The sequence below is a fragment of the Danio rerio genome, chromosome 1 (genome assembly GCF_049306965.1).
Source record: "Danio rerio strain Tuebingen ecotype United States chromosome 1, GRCz12tu, whole genome shotgun sequence".
NCBI classification, from domain to species: Eukaryota; Metazoa; Chordata; class Actinopteri; order Cypriniformes; family Danionidae; genus Danio; species Danio rerio.
In genome coordinates, this window is record NC_133176.1 from 20,025,823 (window position 1) to 20,043,156 (window position 17,334).

At 35.0% G+C, this 17,334-nt stretch overlaps 1 protein-coding gene across 2 annotated transcripts in view; it reads left to right on the top strand.

The window, feature by feature from the left end:
- The first annotated feature begins 1,906 nt into the window (after positions 1–1,906).
- The window catches only part of si:dkey-192k22.2, a 69,763-nt gene continuing 54,335 nt past the window's right edge, over positions 1,907–17,334 (top strand). The window contains exons 1-10 of one of the 2 annotated variants that reach the window (XM_073950181.1): positions 1,907–2,005; positions 2,752–2,902; positions 3,151–3,515; positions 7,072–7,269; positions 7,378–7,539; positions 8,857–8,970; positions 11,443–11,529; positions 14,937–15,017; positions 15,102–15,149; positions 16,385–16,423. In XM_073950181.1, the coding sequence (XP_073806282.1) occupies positions 3,425–3,515; positions 7,072–7,269; positions 7,378–7,539; positions 8,857–8,970; positions 11,443–11,529; positions 14,937–15,017; positions 15,102–15,149; positions 16,385–16,423 (820 nt within the window). In that variant the 5' untranslated portion in view covers positions 1,907–2,005; positions 2,752–2,902; positions 3,151–3,424. The remainder of the gene's footprint in view (positions 2,006–2,751; positions 2,903–3,150; positions 3,516–7,071; positions 7,270–7,377; positions 7,540–8,856; positions 8,971–11,442; positions 11,530–14,936; positions 15,018–15,101; positions 15,150–16,384; positions 16,424–17,334) is intronic. The other variant, XM_073950180.1, reaches the window with a different exon arrangement.

Below are 17,334 nucleotides of genomic sequence, written 5' to 3' on the forward strand. Positions count from 1 at the left end.
AATGGTCGTGCCCAACAGAGCCCAACTGAAATCTGGACCTTAGTTGAACTTATATGTTAAGCGGATTTGACACAATCTACATTGTAAAAGCACTATAGAAATAACATGAATTAAGTTAAATAAACAGAAAAACACTTGTGAATCACACAATATAGAAACTGATCATTAACAGATATTTTTTTACTATGAGTACATGACAGAACTAGTCTGCTGAAAATTACTTTGTAAAATGTATATAAAATGTAAAATGCAACTGATCTGTGATAAAAAAAAAAAAAAACTTTTTACAAAATATTTTAAAAAATTAAGGGCAAGTGTACAGTAGTGTTTTCCTCATATTTTGGTGTGAGTTGTTTAAGTAGCTCCTGCTGCAGACAGCTCAGCTCTGAGGGTCTGAAGGCAGCAGTTGTCCACTAAAATCAGCTCACTGGATGATGCTGATAAGGCGTCCGGTGCTGAGAGCTCTCCTAATCCCAGTGTGAGTTCTGATGAGAAGCTTCTGCCCTGCCATGATAACTGGATGCTCCTGTCCATGATCAAACCTGTTTGCTTTGCAGGAATGTCCTAAAGGCTGTATTTCACTCACAGCCCTACACACTGACTCTGCTAAAAGTTTATGTATGTGTGTTCCAGGGGAAAAATTTTGATTTTGCTTTAGTAAACTAGTAGGGGGGGAAATGCAAGTATCAATCAACAGACTGATGTAAAATTGTGTATTTTTAGTCAATACAGGTATGTTGAACCATTCTACTCCTTTTTATGTAAAGGGATATTTTTAATCGTAATAAATATGTTATAAATGGCTAGAACCACACAGAATCTGTGCACGCAGAATAATAGATTTCTAGCCTATCATTGAGTCTATTTATTTACTTGTGTAAATGTGTGTAAATTTATAATTATTCAGTTTTAAAATTAACTACAGTAATATTATTGACTAATATGAAAAGATTCATGATTAATTTAGAATAAAGTTTGTAAAGTAATATTTTCTGTCTTTTAGTAGAGATATTCTATGAGAGACTTGCTTTGTTTACCAAATAAAGTGGATCTAATTGGATTTGCATTGTAAACAATAAATAAATAAAATTACTAGTTAAAATAATTATTAGTTAAAAAGGTATTTTTTATTTCATATATTAAGGTTTTAGTTATGATACTCCCAAAATCATTCCGTATAAATCCACAGATCTTTAACACAATTCTGCGCAGAAATAGCAAAAAATGTCTGCAGATTCCGTCTGGCGCTACGAATGTTTTTTCTCCAGTTGTTTGAATATGCATGTACTTAAAGAGATAGTTCACCCCAAAACTAAAAAATGATGTCATCATTTAATCATTCACTTGTCACAGACCTATTTAAGTTTCTTTCTTCTGTTGAACACAGTGAAAGATGCTTATTTTGAAAAATGCTGCAAATCTGTAACCATTGGTTTCCATAGTATTTGTTTTTCCTACTGTGGAAGTCAGTGCTTACAGGTTTCCAACAATGTCAGGTTTCTAAATATCTTGTGTTCAACAGACAACAGATGAATAAATAGTGAAAACATTTTCATTTTGGGTGAACTATCCCTTTAATATGTAATATTTATTTAAGTGGATGAAATATTATAAATATGAGCAATATCACACGAGTAGTAGTGCGATATGGCTCTTTATATCGGCACTGGTGGGAGGCGTGCGTTGACACGAGGCTGCAGGCCGAGTGCCTTAGTACCCCTACCAGTGCCGATATACAGCCATATCACACTGTTACAAGTGTGATATTGCGTTTATACAACAGTTTGACAGCATAATTGTGTATATAAAAACAAAATCAAACATGGAGAGTCTCAAAAACTCTTTTGTATGAGGAACTATACATAAGCTGACAGTTAAACAGTTGAGCGTGCATCTTTTAAACTTTAGATCTGTAGTGTCTGCTTTTTGCTGGCTGTATGTGGGCTGAGTAATACACAAAGGGTAAAGAGGCTGAAGAAGTTCTGAAGAAGAACCAGACAGAACTGTATGTATATATATATATATATATATATATATATATATATATATATATATATATATATATATATATATATATATATATATAAAATCTAAATTTAAATATGAGAACATTAATATAATCATTTGGACCAACTTATTGTAATGTATTATAATTAGCAAGTTTATTTTATTAATAAATAACTAGAAACATTTATTTAAATTGATAGTTCATCCAAAACTATCATTATTTACTCACCCTTCACTTGTCATAAACTTGTCATAAACATAAACTTCACTTGTTTGAGTTAAATTATTTTGGAAAATGTTGGAATTCTGTAAACATTGACTTCCATAGTACTTGTTATTCCTATTATGGATAATAATTACTACGTTCTAACATTCTTCTAAATATCTTATTTTAAGTTCAACTGAGAAATCAAAACCCTAAAGGTTTAGAACCAAAAGAGGGTGACTAAATAGTGAATAAATTTTCATTTTTGGATGAACTAATCCTTCAACAGAAGGGACTAGTAGCATTTGGTAGATGGCTTTTTTTTTAATGGCCAAAGACTGGGGTTGAGTTATTGAAGTCATTCCACAGCAGGGAGCAGTTAAGGTAAAAGTCTGAGCCTCTTTGGTACAGCACCACATCACACCATTTACTTGTGGTACACAAGCTTGTGGGGGGTGTATAATTCTACAATACTGTATTTGGGTGTATGTTAACAGCGCCTTGTTTTCATAATTGATTGTTCTTGGCTTTCATTGAAGGAGTTATGGCTAAAGAACCAAGCCGGGAATTTGAGAAAAAGTGTTGAGATGCACAAAATGATAAGCAGTTCTCTCTAGACAGGGTGAATTTGAAGGTGATGGTGCTTCATCCAGCAAGCAAACCCTATCAAGCGGAATGAGATGTGAGCAGGTCAGATTATAAGGATGGATTGGGAGGTATACTCTCTAAAATAAAGTTACAAGAGCCGTCACTGGGGCAGTACCTTTTTAAAAGATATATATTTGTTCCTAAAGAGTCCATATTGTTACCTGATGGGGAGGATGTTTTAGATAAACAAAACTCTGAGACACACTATTGTCTAAGCTGATAACGTCAAATCATTTGAGTCAATGCCATTCAAGTAAATGCATGAACTAATTCTCTCTTTACTCTTTCAGTTTTCAAGATTACACAAAACAGGAAGAAAGGCAGGAAGTGGTGTGTTTCAAATGCTTCATCTATCATTTCAATCATGCGTTCGTCACGAAGGAGAGATGCTAAAAGTCTGTAAGACATTACACACTTAGCAAGACACACTTAGCATTATTTGGAACCAACAGTTAATTCGGAAGAGCCAAACGGTAGGATGTTGTTTGTAAGATTGTGTGGAATATTCAGTGTACGGTCAACAAGTTCAGATGTTCGGCAACCTCATGGTGAAGTTGCATCATAATGTCCTTTACCATGACGAGATCAGGTGCCTTCAAACTAAGCATCCTTTTGTTCATCACATTCCTCCTGTGCCTCCCAGAGTTATTCCCAAGTAAGTAAAAACAGCTAAGTACTATGGTTTCTGAGGAATTAAGGATAGTAGTGTGTGTTTGTCTGAACATGTGCATTTCAGAAAGAATGTTTAGATGTTAGAATAAGTAAAACATCTGGGTTTTCTGTGTCTTCAAGAGACACATTAGAGATTTTAGTGCATCATCATATATCTGTTTAGACTTTTGAACTTTAAAATAGGCTAAAACAGTTGTCTGTACTGTCAAATGTGACTACATCATTGTGGTCTGGACATGGTATGAGGTGTAAAAACCACTGAGGTGTGTGTAGGGCACGTCTATGGATCAGTGAGTATTCTTAAAATACATAACATTGTGTGTTTGAAAAGAATGCCGAAAATGTGTACCTTCACAAATACCTCACGATAGCTTGTGATAATAGAGAGGTAGCCTTAAAGGGATAGTTCACCCAAAAATTAAAATGTCCTCATCATTTATTGAATCAAGGGGTTCTATACTTTACATTTCTTTGTACTTCTGAATACAAAATAAGATATTCTGAATAATGTTGGAAAAAGCAGTCATTGAACCATATAGTTGGAACAAAAAATACTATTAAAGTCAACCTTTATCAGCCATAAACCTTAGGTATAATTTATAATAATAATAAAAAAACACTATGGTGGTTTATTAGGTTACAGCTTTTAAACAGGAAATGCCACTCAAAAGTTGCACTAATAGTAACAGAAAATGGGTGTTTAAGGCAACAGGAAGTGCAGCTTTTCAAAATATACGCACATGTATGATAAAGATGTCACATAAATTAACCTATTGTAATTTTGAACTATAATTATTGTAACATTAAAACCTGTTCTGTCTGTGTTTGTGGAGCTTTTAGTGATATGTTATTGTTATGTCTGTAAGCAAGCCAATACGGATATTGGATGAAAAATAGGTCAATGGAATATTATTTTAATTTTTTTTATTTATTAATTTTTTATAATACATTTACAAAATCACTTTGATATTTATTAGAGATCAAGAAGGTAAAACTATCAGGATAATTTAATATGCATTTCCCAAAAGCTCAAAAAATATTTTAGCAACCTTTTCTTTACAATGTTATTGGAAAAAAAAATAGACAAATATAGATGGGCTGGTACAAAAAAGACTCAATCAGTCAACAGGCAAGTATCATAACATATTAAACAATAATTTTTTTATTGACTAGGGCAGTGGTTCTCAAAATAGGGTTTGCAAGACAAATGGGGGGTGGGGGGGGGGGGGGGTATAGAATTGCAGTGTTTTATCCATAACCTGCAGAAGATAAAAAATTGCATTTAACAGTTATAAAAAACAACATGCAAATAAAAAGCCAGTCTTTCAATTATTTTTCCACTTGATTGCAACCCCTTGGGTTATTACGCAGATTAACGACACAGCAATTGTGTTAGTTGCAGCAGATTGTTTTGACGGCACAATGTCAAGCTTTAACACCTTTATGCAACTCACACACATTCAAAATAAAGGCTAAGACTGAACAGACAATCAACAAGTGGCAGTCACCAAAATTAAACCAAGAAAAGTCTTGTGCTGTAAATATTGTGTTCACCATTCTCATTATGTGAGGTTAATATTAAATTTAACAAATGAATAATGAATATAAAAAAATTATATGGTTTTTAGACTGTTGCACTTTTCTTTCTTTTTTTTTTGTCAAAAAGCTCATTTAGATCCTACAAGTGATGTTTGTATGTTTTTTACTACATATGAGGATAGTGGAGTCTTTACCACCTCTGAGGATAGTAATCGTGAGTCACTGGAACTGTTATTTTGAGGGTCGCAAGTTAAAAAGTTTAAGAACTCCTGAACTAGTGGTTCTCTTCAAGTTTAGGACCCTCTATCAAATGGCAGAGATTCTTTCTTCATTCAATTTAACAATAAAATATGGTGAAACATGCAGCAGTTTGAAAGTCTACTCATCTATTCTTATGTAAATAAATAAAAATGCCAAGAATAATGATTATGTTAATAGCTTAACTACATTTATCAATGGATGGATGGATGGATGGAAGGATAGGTATTGTACGTCTGGCAACACTGAAGTGCAGTGAAAAAAAGAAGAGAAAATGTGAAATGAAAGTTTGAAATGAAAAAATAATATATATATATTTATATTCAAAATATGTTTCAGAGTCATTAAAAATAGATATTAATTTTATAAAGTCATATAAAAAAACACAAATACAAAGCTACATGGCTAGACACAAAATGCAGGCACTATACATCATTTCAAACCTTAAATAAGAAACATTATCTTTTATTTTCTCGCTAAGTGTTGAAGTAATGTAATTTCGTTCTGCATTACATCTATCATCACTGTTATGCTGTTGACACCCAGATCTACATTAGCACCGTTCCTAATCTCACTTCGGCTACGTCAGTTCTATCAGCCTGTTTACCGGAAATCAAAGCATGGGTGAAGCAGAACTTTCTTAAACTGAACAGTTCTAAAACTGAGATTTTACTCTTTGGCACTCCCACCGTTAACAGGTATAGTGGTTTTAAGCTCTCGATTAATGACATTCAATTATCCCCCTCTCTCCAGGTCCGAAACCTCGCAATAGTATCTGGATGCAGCCATTATGATGCAAGCTGAGATTGCATCACTCAGCGACACAATGTCAGACACAATGCACTTAATGGAGTGAGTAATGTCACTATGATGGGTAGGGTTAGGTGAGCGCAATAAAAAGCATTGGATGCAGCTCAGATTGCACTGCATCAGGTTTGCATCCAGAGCCCTCTCCAACCTCGTGGTACTATTTTATGCTCAGCTCAGTATTGACTTAACTAAAACAGCCTTTTTCCATCTGCGTAATATTGCACACATTATACCATTTCTGTGACGGCTAGATGCTGAGAGGCTTACCTTCATAACATCCCGTCTTGATTTTTGTAATTCGCTTTTTGGGGGGTCACGTGCAAATTCTCTTAAAAGGTTCCAGTATATTAAAAATTCTGCCGCACGTGTTCTGACTTATACATCCTTCCTCTTTCCATTACATCACATCTTTTCTTCAGCAACTACATTGGCTATCAGTTAGGTCACGTATTGATTTTAAGACTCTCTTAACTGATAAAGCAGTCCATAGGCTAGCTCCTGATTACATATGTGATCTTGCAACACTTTCTACTCTTGCTCACAGTTCTCGCTATGCTTCAGGTCTTACCCTGTTCCAGCCACACTGCAGACTTAACACTATGGGTGTTAGGGCTTTTTCATACTGTGCGCCAAAATTATGGAATGCAATACCCATTAACATTAGTAATGCTGTGTCTCTGGATTGTTTTAAGAAGCTTCTTTAGACTCACCTCTTTAGCAGTGTGTGATCTATTGTTACCTTACTTATTGTGATACTTTCCTACTTATTGTTTTTACTTTTTTATTGTTTTTTTGTTGTTGTTTTTTGCCTTGTAGCATTTTGAGCTTAAGAAAAGAGCATTACAAATGAAATGCATTATTATTATTATCTACTGTGATGTTTTGAATAAAATACAGGAAACTGAACTGGACATCATTTTGTTTTTCCTCAGACATATCTCAAATTGAGTTCCTCTGTGAGCCTTTCGACTTTTGCACATCACAAAGCAATGCACAGCTGTGTGGTCTTTCTGACCCTGCATGTGCCACAGAAACTATAAACACCAGCGGTCCACACAGACAGGACGGCTGGTATGCCTGTGCATCTCAAATGGATCTGAAGCTTCTCCAAAACAACACTTCACAGTCAGGTGGGACGCTACTTTTATTATATATTTTATGTGTGAAATTTACTGCTGCTTTTTATTCTTTTTATTGTCCACAACAGTAAACATTAACAATGGCTGTATGATTCACAGGAGAGCATGTGATGGCCGTTCTGACCATGAAAGCAGCCAATCTCTCAGTGTGGAACTACAGTGTGTTTGCTTTTCTCAACAACACTGATCTATATGCTAAAGCCCACGATGAGCAGACCCTCTTCTACTGCAATCTTCCACCAGACAACAGCAAATGTCCAGGTCTGAGCATTTCAAGACAAGAAAACAGCAGTTTTTCTCATCGAAGCACAAATAGAGTTGGAGTCAAAATTATTAGCCCTCCTTTTTCAAATATTTCCCAATTGATGTTTACCAGAGCAAGGAATTTTTCACAGTAATTCCTATAATATTTTTTCTTCTGAAAATAGGACCTATTTGTTTTTGTATTTTGTCAAGAATAAAAGCAGTTTTAATAAAATAAAATAAAAAATTTTAAGGTCAATATTATTAGCCCCCTTAAGCAAGATTGTCTAAAGAACAAACCATTGTTGTACATTAACTCTAATTACCCTAACTTCTCTAATTGTCCTAGTTAAGCCTTTAAAGAAGAAATGAAGCACTCAGTCAAGTTTACATTACTTTGTACATTGGATTCCACTTTAATGAAAATATATTAATCAAACTCAATTAATGTAACTATTTAGAGAAAAACAGCATGTTTTGACAATATGAGCGAAGCAAAGCGTGTCAAATGATCGGTAATAAAAAAGGGGGAAAAAATGATTACATATAGGCGACGCAGTGGCTATAGTGTGTGTGTGTGTGTGTGTGTGTGTGTGTGTGAATGTGTTTGGATGTTTCCCAGAGATGGGTTGCAGCTGAAAGGGCATCCGCTGCATAAAACATATGCTGGATAAGTTGGTGGTTCATTCCGCTGTGGCAACCCCAGAATAATAAAGTGACTAAGTCAAAAAAGAAAATGAATGAATGATTAAATAAATATATATTTTTATATTAGACACATATCTGATGCTTGTTTTTGCAACAGCTCCATGCCCACAACTTCACACATTCAGTTAATTAGGCTTTACGGTCTCTGTGTTTAGTCCTCTACTTCCACTGTATCTGTTCAGTTGAGGGAACGGAACCAACCCTGTGATGTCAGACATAACATTATTCCTGGATGGCGGCCCCCTAGCTCTAAAACCTATAGTAAAACTTGCCGTTTTTTTTTAAATGGTTACATTAATCGAGTTTGTTTATCGTATTTTCATTAAAGAGGAATCCAATGTACATAATAATGTAAACTTGACCGAGTGCTTCATTTCCCCTTTAAATGTCACTTTAAGCTGAATCTTTGTATCTTGAAAAATACCAAGTTAAATATTATTTACTGTCATCAAAGCAAATATAGAAGACATCAGTTATTATAAATGAGGTATTAAAATGATTATGTACAGAAATGTGGTGAAAAAATCCAATAAACAGAAATTAATTCAGGAGGGCTATTATTTTGACCTCAATAAAAACCAGTTACTTCTTCACTTGAAACAACTTCACTGTCTTTTGAATTAACAGTGTTAAAGGATGAGGTAAAGTGCCAAGCAACCAGCAGCAGTTTCCTGTTTTACTATCATGAGCACAACGTAACTGCAAGCCCTGCTGAATTACCAAATACGCAAGCAAAAAGAGGTGAGAAACTGTCAAAAACTGAAAAAAAGGGCGGGAAACTGTCAGAAAACGTCCGCTTATGCATTTCTACACACAAGACAAATGACAATGAGCCAATGAGGGATAGTTCACTGAAAAAAATTAATTTACTCATTCTTCACTTGATCAAAACCTTTTCGAGTTTCTTTCTTCTGTTGAACACTAAAGGAGATATTTTGAAAAATGTTGGTTGCTTCTGAGACCCACTGACTTCCAGTGTCATTTTTTTCCTGCTATGAAAGTCTATGGTTACAGGATTTCAGCATTCTTCAAAATATCTTATTTTGTGTTCAACAGTGGAAAGAACCTCATAATGGTTTAAAACTACAGTAAATGTAGAGGTCATTTACATTTTTGGGTGAACTATCCCTTTAAGGATACAATAATTACCAACATACCTTTTGTTAGTTTTTAAAATTATTGCTGGGTTTGTAAGCAAAAGCGAAGACATTTTTTGCTTTTTATATGGAATGAAGCACAAATAAGAACTGAGTCAAGGACAAATAGAGCGCCGCTTGTGTTTTTACACCACAATATGTGTCCCATGAGCGCTATGTAGTTTTATAGGTCAATAAGGCAGTGTTTGTATTCTTCTAGCAGTGTTGCACTTTCAAAACAACTACTTGATTTTTTGGTTTCAGGGCAGAAGTTCAGATGGCAGATAAGCAAGAAACAGGAGAGTTGATTGATTGATTGATTGATTGCTTGATTGATTGCTTGATTGATTGATTGATTGATTGATTGATTGATTGATTGATTGATTGATTGATTGATTGATTGATTGATTGATTGATTGATTGATTGATTGATTGATTGATTGATTGATTGATTGATTGAAAATATTTACTCATTTATTTATTCAACTATGCATTATGCTTTTAAAGATATCCAAAATATATTGGTAATATGTATTTTTACGTTTTAATAATTTTTATATTTAACTCAAGAGTTTTTGAATATGTGTATATATTATAAGCCCAATTAGATTTAATTTTAGCTATAAACCACTGTTGTCCTATGACCAGGGCCAGACGGAATCTGCGGATGTTTTTTGCTATTTCTGCTGAGAATTTTGGTAAAAATCTGTGGATTTCTGTGGAATTATTTTGGGAGTCTCATAACTAAAACCTTAATATGTGAAATGTAGTAATACCTTTTTAACTTTTATTTAATGTTTAAATTGCAAATCTAATTAGATTCACTTTATTTGGTAAACAAAGCAAGTCTCTAATAATACATCTACTAAAAGACAGAAAATATTACTTTACAAACTGCATTGTACAAAAATCAGATGAACATTTTCACATTAGTCAATAATATTACTGTACTTAATTTAAAAACTGAACAAAAATTAATTTACACACAAGTAAATAAACAGAATTAATGATTGCCTAAAAATCTGCGGAATTTCGCACGCGCAGATTCCGTGTGAGCCTACCCATGACTTGCCTAATTAACCTAACTTGCCTAGTTAAACTAATTAACCAAGTTAAGCCTTTAAATTGCACTTTAAGATGAATACTAGTATTAAATGTTATGTGCTGTCATCATGGCCAGCACAACAAAATAAATTTGATAGAAGTTATGCTTAAAAATGTTTAGAGAAAATCATCTCTCTAATAAACAGCACTTGGGAAATTAATGAAATCTAAATAAAATTTCACAGGAGTGCTGATTATTTTATATATAATTTAAATTAAGTGAATTAATTGCTAATATTAATGTTATTAATAATTATTAATATGTTTACAATGTTAACCAATGACACAGAAGAACCATTTTAAAGTTAAAATAATTCAAAGAATGTGTCCAATGAATATTTTTCCACCATAACCTTGAAAAAGTTCCCTGAATGTTAAGCGCTCTTCATGCAACCATTGATGCCGCTAAAGCACCTTTTTTAAAAGCGGCATATACAATATGAAACTAATCTATTTTTCCAAATTTACAATACTTTTCAAATCTTTTTTGCTAAATATGCAGCACATAGTGAATCACTCTTTCAGCCAGGTCTATCTACCTATCTCATAAATTCCCTCTGAAGGGAAGCTCAGGCTGTCTTTTATGTTGTCTATTGATTCGGGCATGGCAGGAGACAGCAGGACTCCATAATTCAACCTAACTTTTGATAAATATATCATAGCAATACATCAAGCCAGTCTACTCAATGTTTGACTGATCCAAAACCACAAATCCTCTTAGACGGCACGCAGCCAGACTCTCACAAGGTCATCTGAGTTCAGTGTAAAATCAACCTGGCAAGACTTCTAAGACGAGAGAAGAGTGTAAACTAGGAACTTCTGAAGTTTAAACATTGTGTTATTTTACGTCGTTGTTCATGCTTTAGACATGGTGTGTGTGTGTTACTATACTTTTGCTCTGGTAAAGTTTCTGTAGCTACTATAGCTCACTTGGCTTGTTCTTAGAGTGCTGATGTTTGATTTTTTCCCCCAGTGTGGTTGGCTTTGGTGCTGACTGTGGTTGTGGTAACTATTCTGAGTGTGGGCTTCCTGATCATCAAGAGCTGCCATCTTTATCATAGTAAGTATTGCTTGTACAAGATAAACAAGTCATGCCCAAAAGCCAACTTGCTGTATAAAATCCATTTAAAAAAAAACTATAAAAAAAACAATGTGCATTTAAGAAGTGTGCCTCACACAGATGAGTGGGTTTTACAAACCACCTGTAGAAACACTCTTCACTCTACAGCAGGGGTTTTCAAAGTGTGAGGCGCGCCTCCCCTGGGGGGCGCCAGAGCATGTCAGGGGAGGCGCGGGAAAAAATATAATATAATAAAAATATAATAATTAAGTTTAATTATTGTATGTATTTTTTATTATATTTAAACATTTATTATATGCCTGCTAAGACAATGGGTCGGTTTCTGAGACCCACCCCGATTCAAAGCTGTAATGAAGTTCACGGCCCTTTGGCCGCCGGGAAGGAGGCGGAGAACCGAAGCAGTTTTAAAGTGATTTATTAATGACAGTGACGGCAGCTCCGTCTAAACCAAAACAAACGGACGGCAGATCCTCACGGAGACTGCCGTCAAACTGAAAGCAAAAGTAAAATATGTCCGTGTCCGGTCCTCTCTCGGCTTCCTCTGCCCTTGTTCCTCCTTTTATGATCCAGAGCTCCTTCCGTGGGATCTGAGGCAGCTTACGCGGTGGCCTCACTCCGTTCCCACGGCGCTCGGCCACGTATATGTATATATACATATATATATATATATGTATATATATATATATATATATATATATATATATATATATATATATATATACATATGTATGTGTGTGTGTGTGTGCGTGCGTGCGTGTTTGGGAGGAGGGGGGCGCCAATGGATAAGTTGTGTCAAAAGGGAGGCCCACTGTCTTAGACTTTGAAAAACCCTGCTCTACAGTATATACACCAGACACTTCCCTTAAACTTCTTACTCAAGCACTTAATTCTCTGATTGTGTGTATTGTCTCTTCATTTTGAATCACTGAATGCCTTCTCAAGAAAGGCATCTGCTAAATGACTAAGGCCGCATTTACACCGCACTGTTCAATTGACTCAATTCCGATTTTTTTCTCACATGTGGCACAGATCAGATATGGCCCATGTACGTGTAAGCAGTAAGAAATCACATGGATTCCAATTTACTCAAATCAGATTCAGGCCTTGTCCATATGTGGAAATTTATGCGATATGAATTGGATCTGTGTCCTCGTGTCTGCAGTGTAAGCAGGTACAAGGGATTTTTACCTGTCAATGCGATTCGCGCATCATTAAAAACCATAGCGAATGATGTCAACTCTGACGCTTTCATTTCAGAACAGAATTTAGAATAGTTCCAAACCTTAAATCTCATCCACGAGGACTTAAACAGCTTTTATATTGTCATATAGCACAGGTATTAAAGTATGTTAACGAAAGCGAGAGAGCGCAATTTCTGCCACGTAACCAATATGCACTAATATAAAATTAGTGCATACATCACGTGCATAATTCACGCCATGGACATTACATTAAGATGCCTAAAGGTTTAAAAAAAGCCAATATATCAAAAGAAGATGGACAAATAAGTGGACTAAGATGGACAAATAATACTTTTCCGTCATAAACTATACTAATACAGCTTGTCAAAAGCTGCTAACAGATTATATACAGGAATAGAGAAAAGAGCACTCTTTAATTACCAGATGTTAGTCAGCGCCCGCTCTTTTTTTTCCTAGTCATTGCGCCTTTGCCATGTGTAAATGCAGACGATCGGATACGAGTAACTTTTAAAAGGTGATGTGAAAAGGTCATCAAAAAAATCAAAAACAGTCACAAATTCAGAATTGACCATCAAGATCTGCAGTGTAAATGCAGCCTTAATGTAAAATATCCACCTTTTTCTACACTACACACACTGTATTTTACTTCCAATTTGGGAATTGAATTGTCCATTCAAAAGAACTGAAACAATTGACTTCAAATACTAAGGCTGAGGTTCTAGGATTTTCATACTGTACATAGTGAAAACTGAGTGAGATGTACGTTTGGGTTTGTTCTGTATTTTTTTTATCCATCCTGGTAATAGCGTTATTTTTGGCTACAAGCTACATTTTTCAGGAGCTTGTCAGTAGCTTACTTGAAAAGATGAAATGACAGTACTTATGAAATGTAGCTTTTCCAGTAGCTAGCTACTTTTTCCAGCAAGTAGATACCCTTATTTCATGCAGCTGCCATTTTAAAAAATGAAAGTGAGGGCGTACTCAAACTATGTTACCCGAACAGTGCCCAGGCCTGTTTTCCAGATCATTTGAGAAGTGTGAGTGCTCTGAATCGGGCTCAGGCATGGTTTACTTGACCGGCCCTGCCCAGTTGGAGAAGGTGTGCCAGAGCGTGGTTCACTTGGGCTTTTGCGCGGTACACTAGTAGTGTGAGTGCAAAATGCGCCTGAGCCCGAAACTGAAGACGAGACGTGACTTTTAAGGGACTGTTTTATTTGGATTTATAAGTCATTCTTACTGTTCAATCAGACTGTCGTAAACCCTCACTGCATGACAGCTGCACCCTCAGCAAACCTCCTAATTCTTGATGCACGCAGACTTTTTTTATTGTTTATGAGCGTCAAAAGTGGCAGATCTGTTCAGCAAAATATTTGACTGCGTGTCACTGCATCCCAAACGACTAAAGCAATATGACTAATGGAATCTCCTCTGTGTTGATCGAGAGCGCTTACTAAACAGTGCATCATCGTTGACGTAAGCATGCCCAAGCCCGACTGTAATATGAGTGCGGGCCATCAGGGGAGACGTGAGGGGGGACAAGCGTGCTTTGGCCCAGTTCAAGGCAACTATACATAGTGTGAGTACGCCCTGAGGCTGCGGTGGGAAGAAACCTAGAAGTAGAGGACCAGCAATGTAAACATTGTAACAACATGCTTAACAAACCTTTAGCTTTCCAAACTCCAGTCTAAGATGTTTGACAACTAATCAAACATTAAGCTTTGACATTATAATTATATTGTTTTAAGTGTTATTTACTTTATATTTACTTTAAAAATACATTTGTGATTTCGTAATATAACTCTTTGTGAAAAAATTGTTTCAATGTAACTAGCTACATTCAGGAAGCAACTTGTAGCTAGCTATTCTTTTTTTAGAAGTGTAATTTGACAATAGTTTCCTGTATACTTGCAGATGAATAGCTAATAGCTTATCAAACCACAGTTTCAGAGTAACCCCAACACTGAACTCTTTTAGGTTCATTTTTGTTCCTCCAGATTACTTTCACTCTGTATTTCCCACACTATAAAAAGCAATTGGTTACCTTATTTTTTTTTAAAGTGAGTAAATCCATTGTCTTAAAAGCAAAAAGGAGCATAAACCTATTGACTTTTTGTACATAGTTTGTTTACTGAATAATTTGAATGATGTGTGAAAATCTGTCTCATTTCGGTCTTCTTCTTCAAGGAAAATCCAAAATGGTGAGATTTTTGCCTCTTTCAGCCAGTAGACGTCCGCTCAAAAAGCCGAGCAAGCAAAAACAGAATTGTGAGTGACACTAACAACCTAGTATTATATAGTCACAAGATGTTCCAGTGATTGTGCTAATGAATTGTCTGTTTTCTTTTTCAGCGATGAGAAACGTCCCTGATGTGTCCATTGCAATAAGCAGCATTAATGGTAATCAAGTGTTTATGTCTTGAGATTGTTGGACAAATATGTTATTTTTGAAGCAACCATTCTTCATTAGTGTAAAAAAATAACTTACAAAAATGACTATGCCAATACTGAAAGGTAACATGTCTTGTGTATGATATACAGTATACATATGACTATATTTAATATTGAATTAAATAAGCCTATATTTTTGTAAAACAGCAAATATTCTGGTTGGGTTTAGGTCGGTGGTTCACCAGGTGATACGTTACAAGCAGGACATGTATCTGAAACATTAAAAATAATGTTTTTTTTCAGATCTGCAAAAATGTACACGGCGCCCTCTAGTGGATTTTTCATCTGAAAAGTGCAACAAAATGTAGCCAGAGCATGTATTTCATGTTTCGGAAATATATAAACCAGCTGTAAATTGACAGTAATTTCCTGTAGTTACTTGCTGATGAGTAGCCTATAGGTTATCAAACTAATTTTTTAGAGTAACAACACTGAAATCTTTTAGGTTCACTTTTGTTCCTCCAGATTAATTTCTCTCTGTATATCTAACAGAAATATAAATATAATTGAAATTATTGCTTAAGCCTACATTTTTGTGAAACAGCAAAACTGCTGGTTGGGTTTAGGTCAGTGGTTCACTAAGTGATACGTGTACAAGAAGGACATGTATCTGAAACATGTTCCAAAAAATTTTTTTTTCAGATTTACAAAAATGTAGACAGCGCCCTCTTGTGGATTTTTCATCTAAAACTTACAAAAAAACATACCCAGAGCAATATATTTCAGGTTTCAGAAATATGTAAAGTAACTGTGGCGCATATTTCCAATGAGGTTTGGATGCAAATGCAATTGTAAGAATAGTTTTTATAATAATCTTGACAGGCATCTTTAGAACAAGAATAATTTGATGAAATATTAAAAGACATGCATTTAAGTATCGCGGTGCAACCCTAATATACTAAATCATTTTAAAGCTTTGTACTTTTTCACAATTTTGTTGTTTAAATATTCATTAATTTAAATTTCAATGCCTTCAATGTTCAAGAAAGGATGCTAAATTAGTGGTCTTGATGTTTTTAAAACTATATATTTGGACATTACCAAAAACCAGGGCTTTTGTATACATCTTTAGCATCTTTTATGATGATGCATTCTATGTGTTCAGACAGAGAGGTAAACAAATGACCTGTTTTATCATATTCAAGGGTTTTTAACCCAGACCCTCTGTACATTGTTTTTCACAGATAATCTGCTCAAGGTAGCTGACCACATGTACAAAAGAAGTAAGTGTTTGGGTATTTATTATTAAGCAGAGTGATGTATATAATGAGAAATTACTTTGGTGGAATTTATGGGTAATTGTCGCTCACTGTTCCCCCCAAAAATGAAAATTCACTGTAAATTTACTCACCCGCAAGCAGACTTTTTAGCTGGAACTGTGGTACATGGTGATCCAAGTCAACGACTATCTGCACTCTGAGGGTTAAAAAACACAAAGTACAGACAAAACAAAGTTTATAACTGTGGGTCCTGATGATCAGGGTTGCCAGGTTTCTTCAGCAAATCAAGACCAATGGCCAATCAAAACTTGCCCAATAGTATAAAAACTCAAAATATGCTACCCCATTTGTAAAATACACATTTTACGTCAACATATGCATTATACACTAAATAACTATGTTATTATCAATGTAGATCATGTTATCAAAAAAAAATCATCTTACCTTACAATTGTCTGCACAACTTGCATCGTGTCTCTCGTGTCACTGATGTGGGCTCTCCAATTAAAGACATAATGGATGCAGCCGAATGCAGAACAACTCCTGCAAAACTATACCAATGATTGAACCTCAAAATTAGGTGCCAGTGTCCTGCATAGTTTACCTGCAACTTCCTTCAACTCACCTCCCTGGACATTTCTAATATACCTAGAAAGAGCTTGATTAGCTAGTTCAGGTGTGTTTAATTGGGGTTGTAACAAAATTATGCAGGACACCGGCCCTTTAGGACCGGCGAGTTTGGAAACCCCTGATTTAAGATATTCGTAGTTCAATTGTAAACTGACTTTCTTTCTAGATGACATATGCTTTTTTTGCTATTATTTAACAACAATCCTTATAAGTCAAAAACAAACAAAAACAGCAATTAACACGGTCTCTGACACACACAAAAGTGTGCACTCACCCACGTTAAT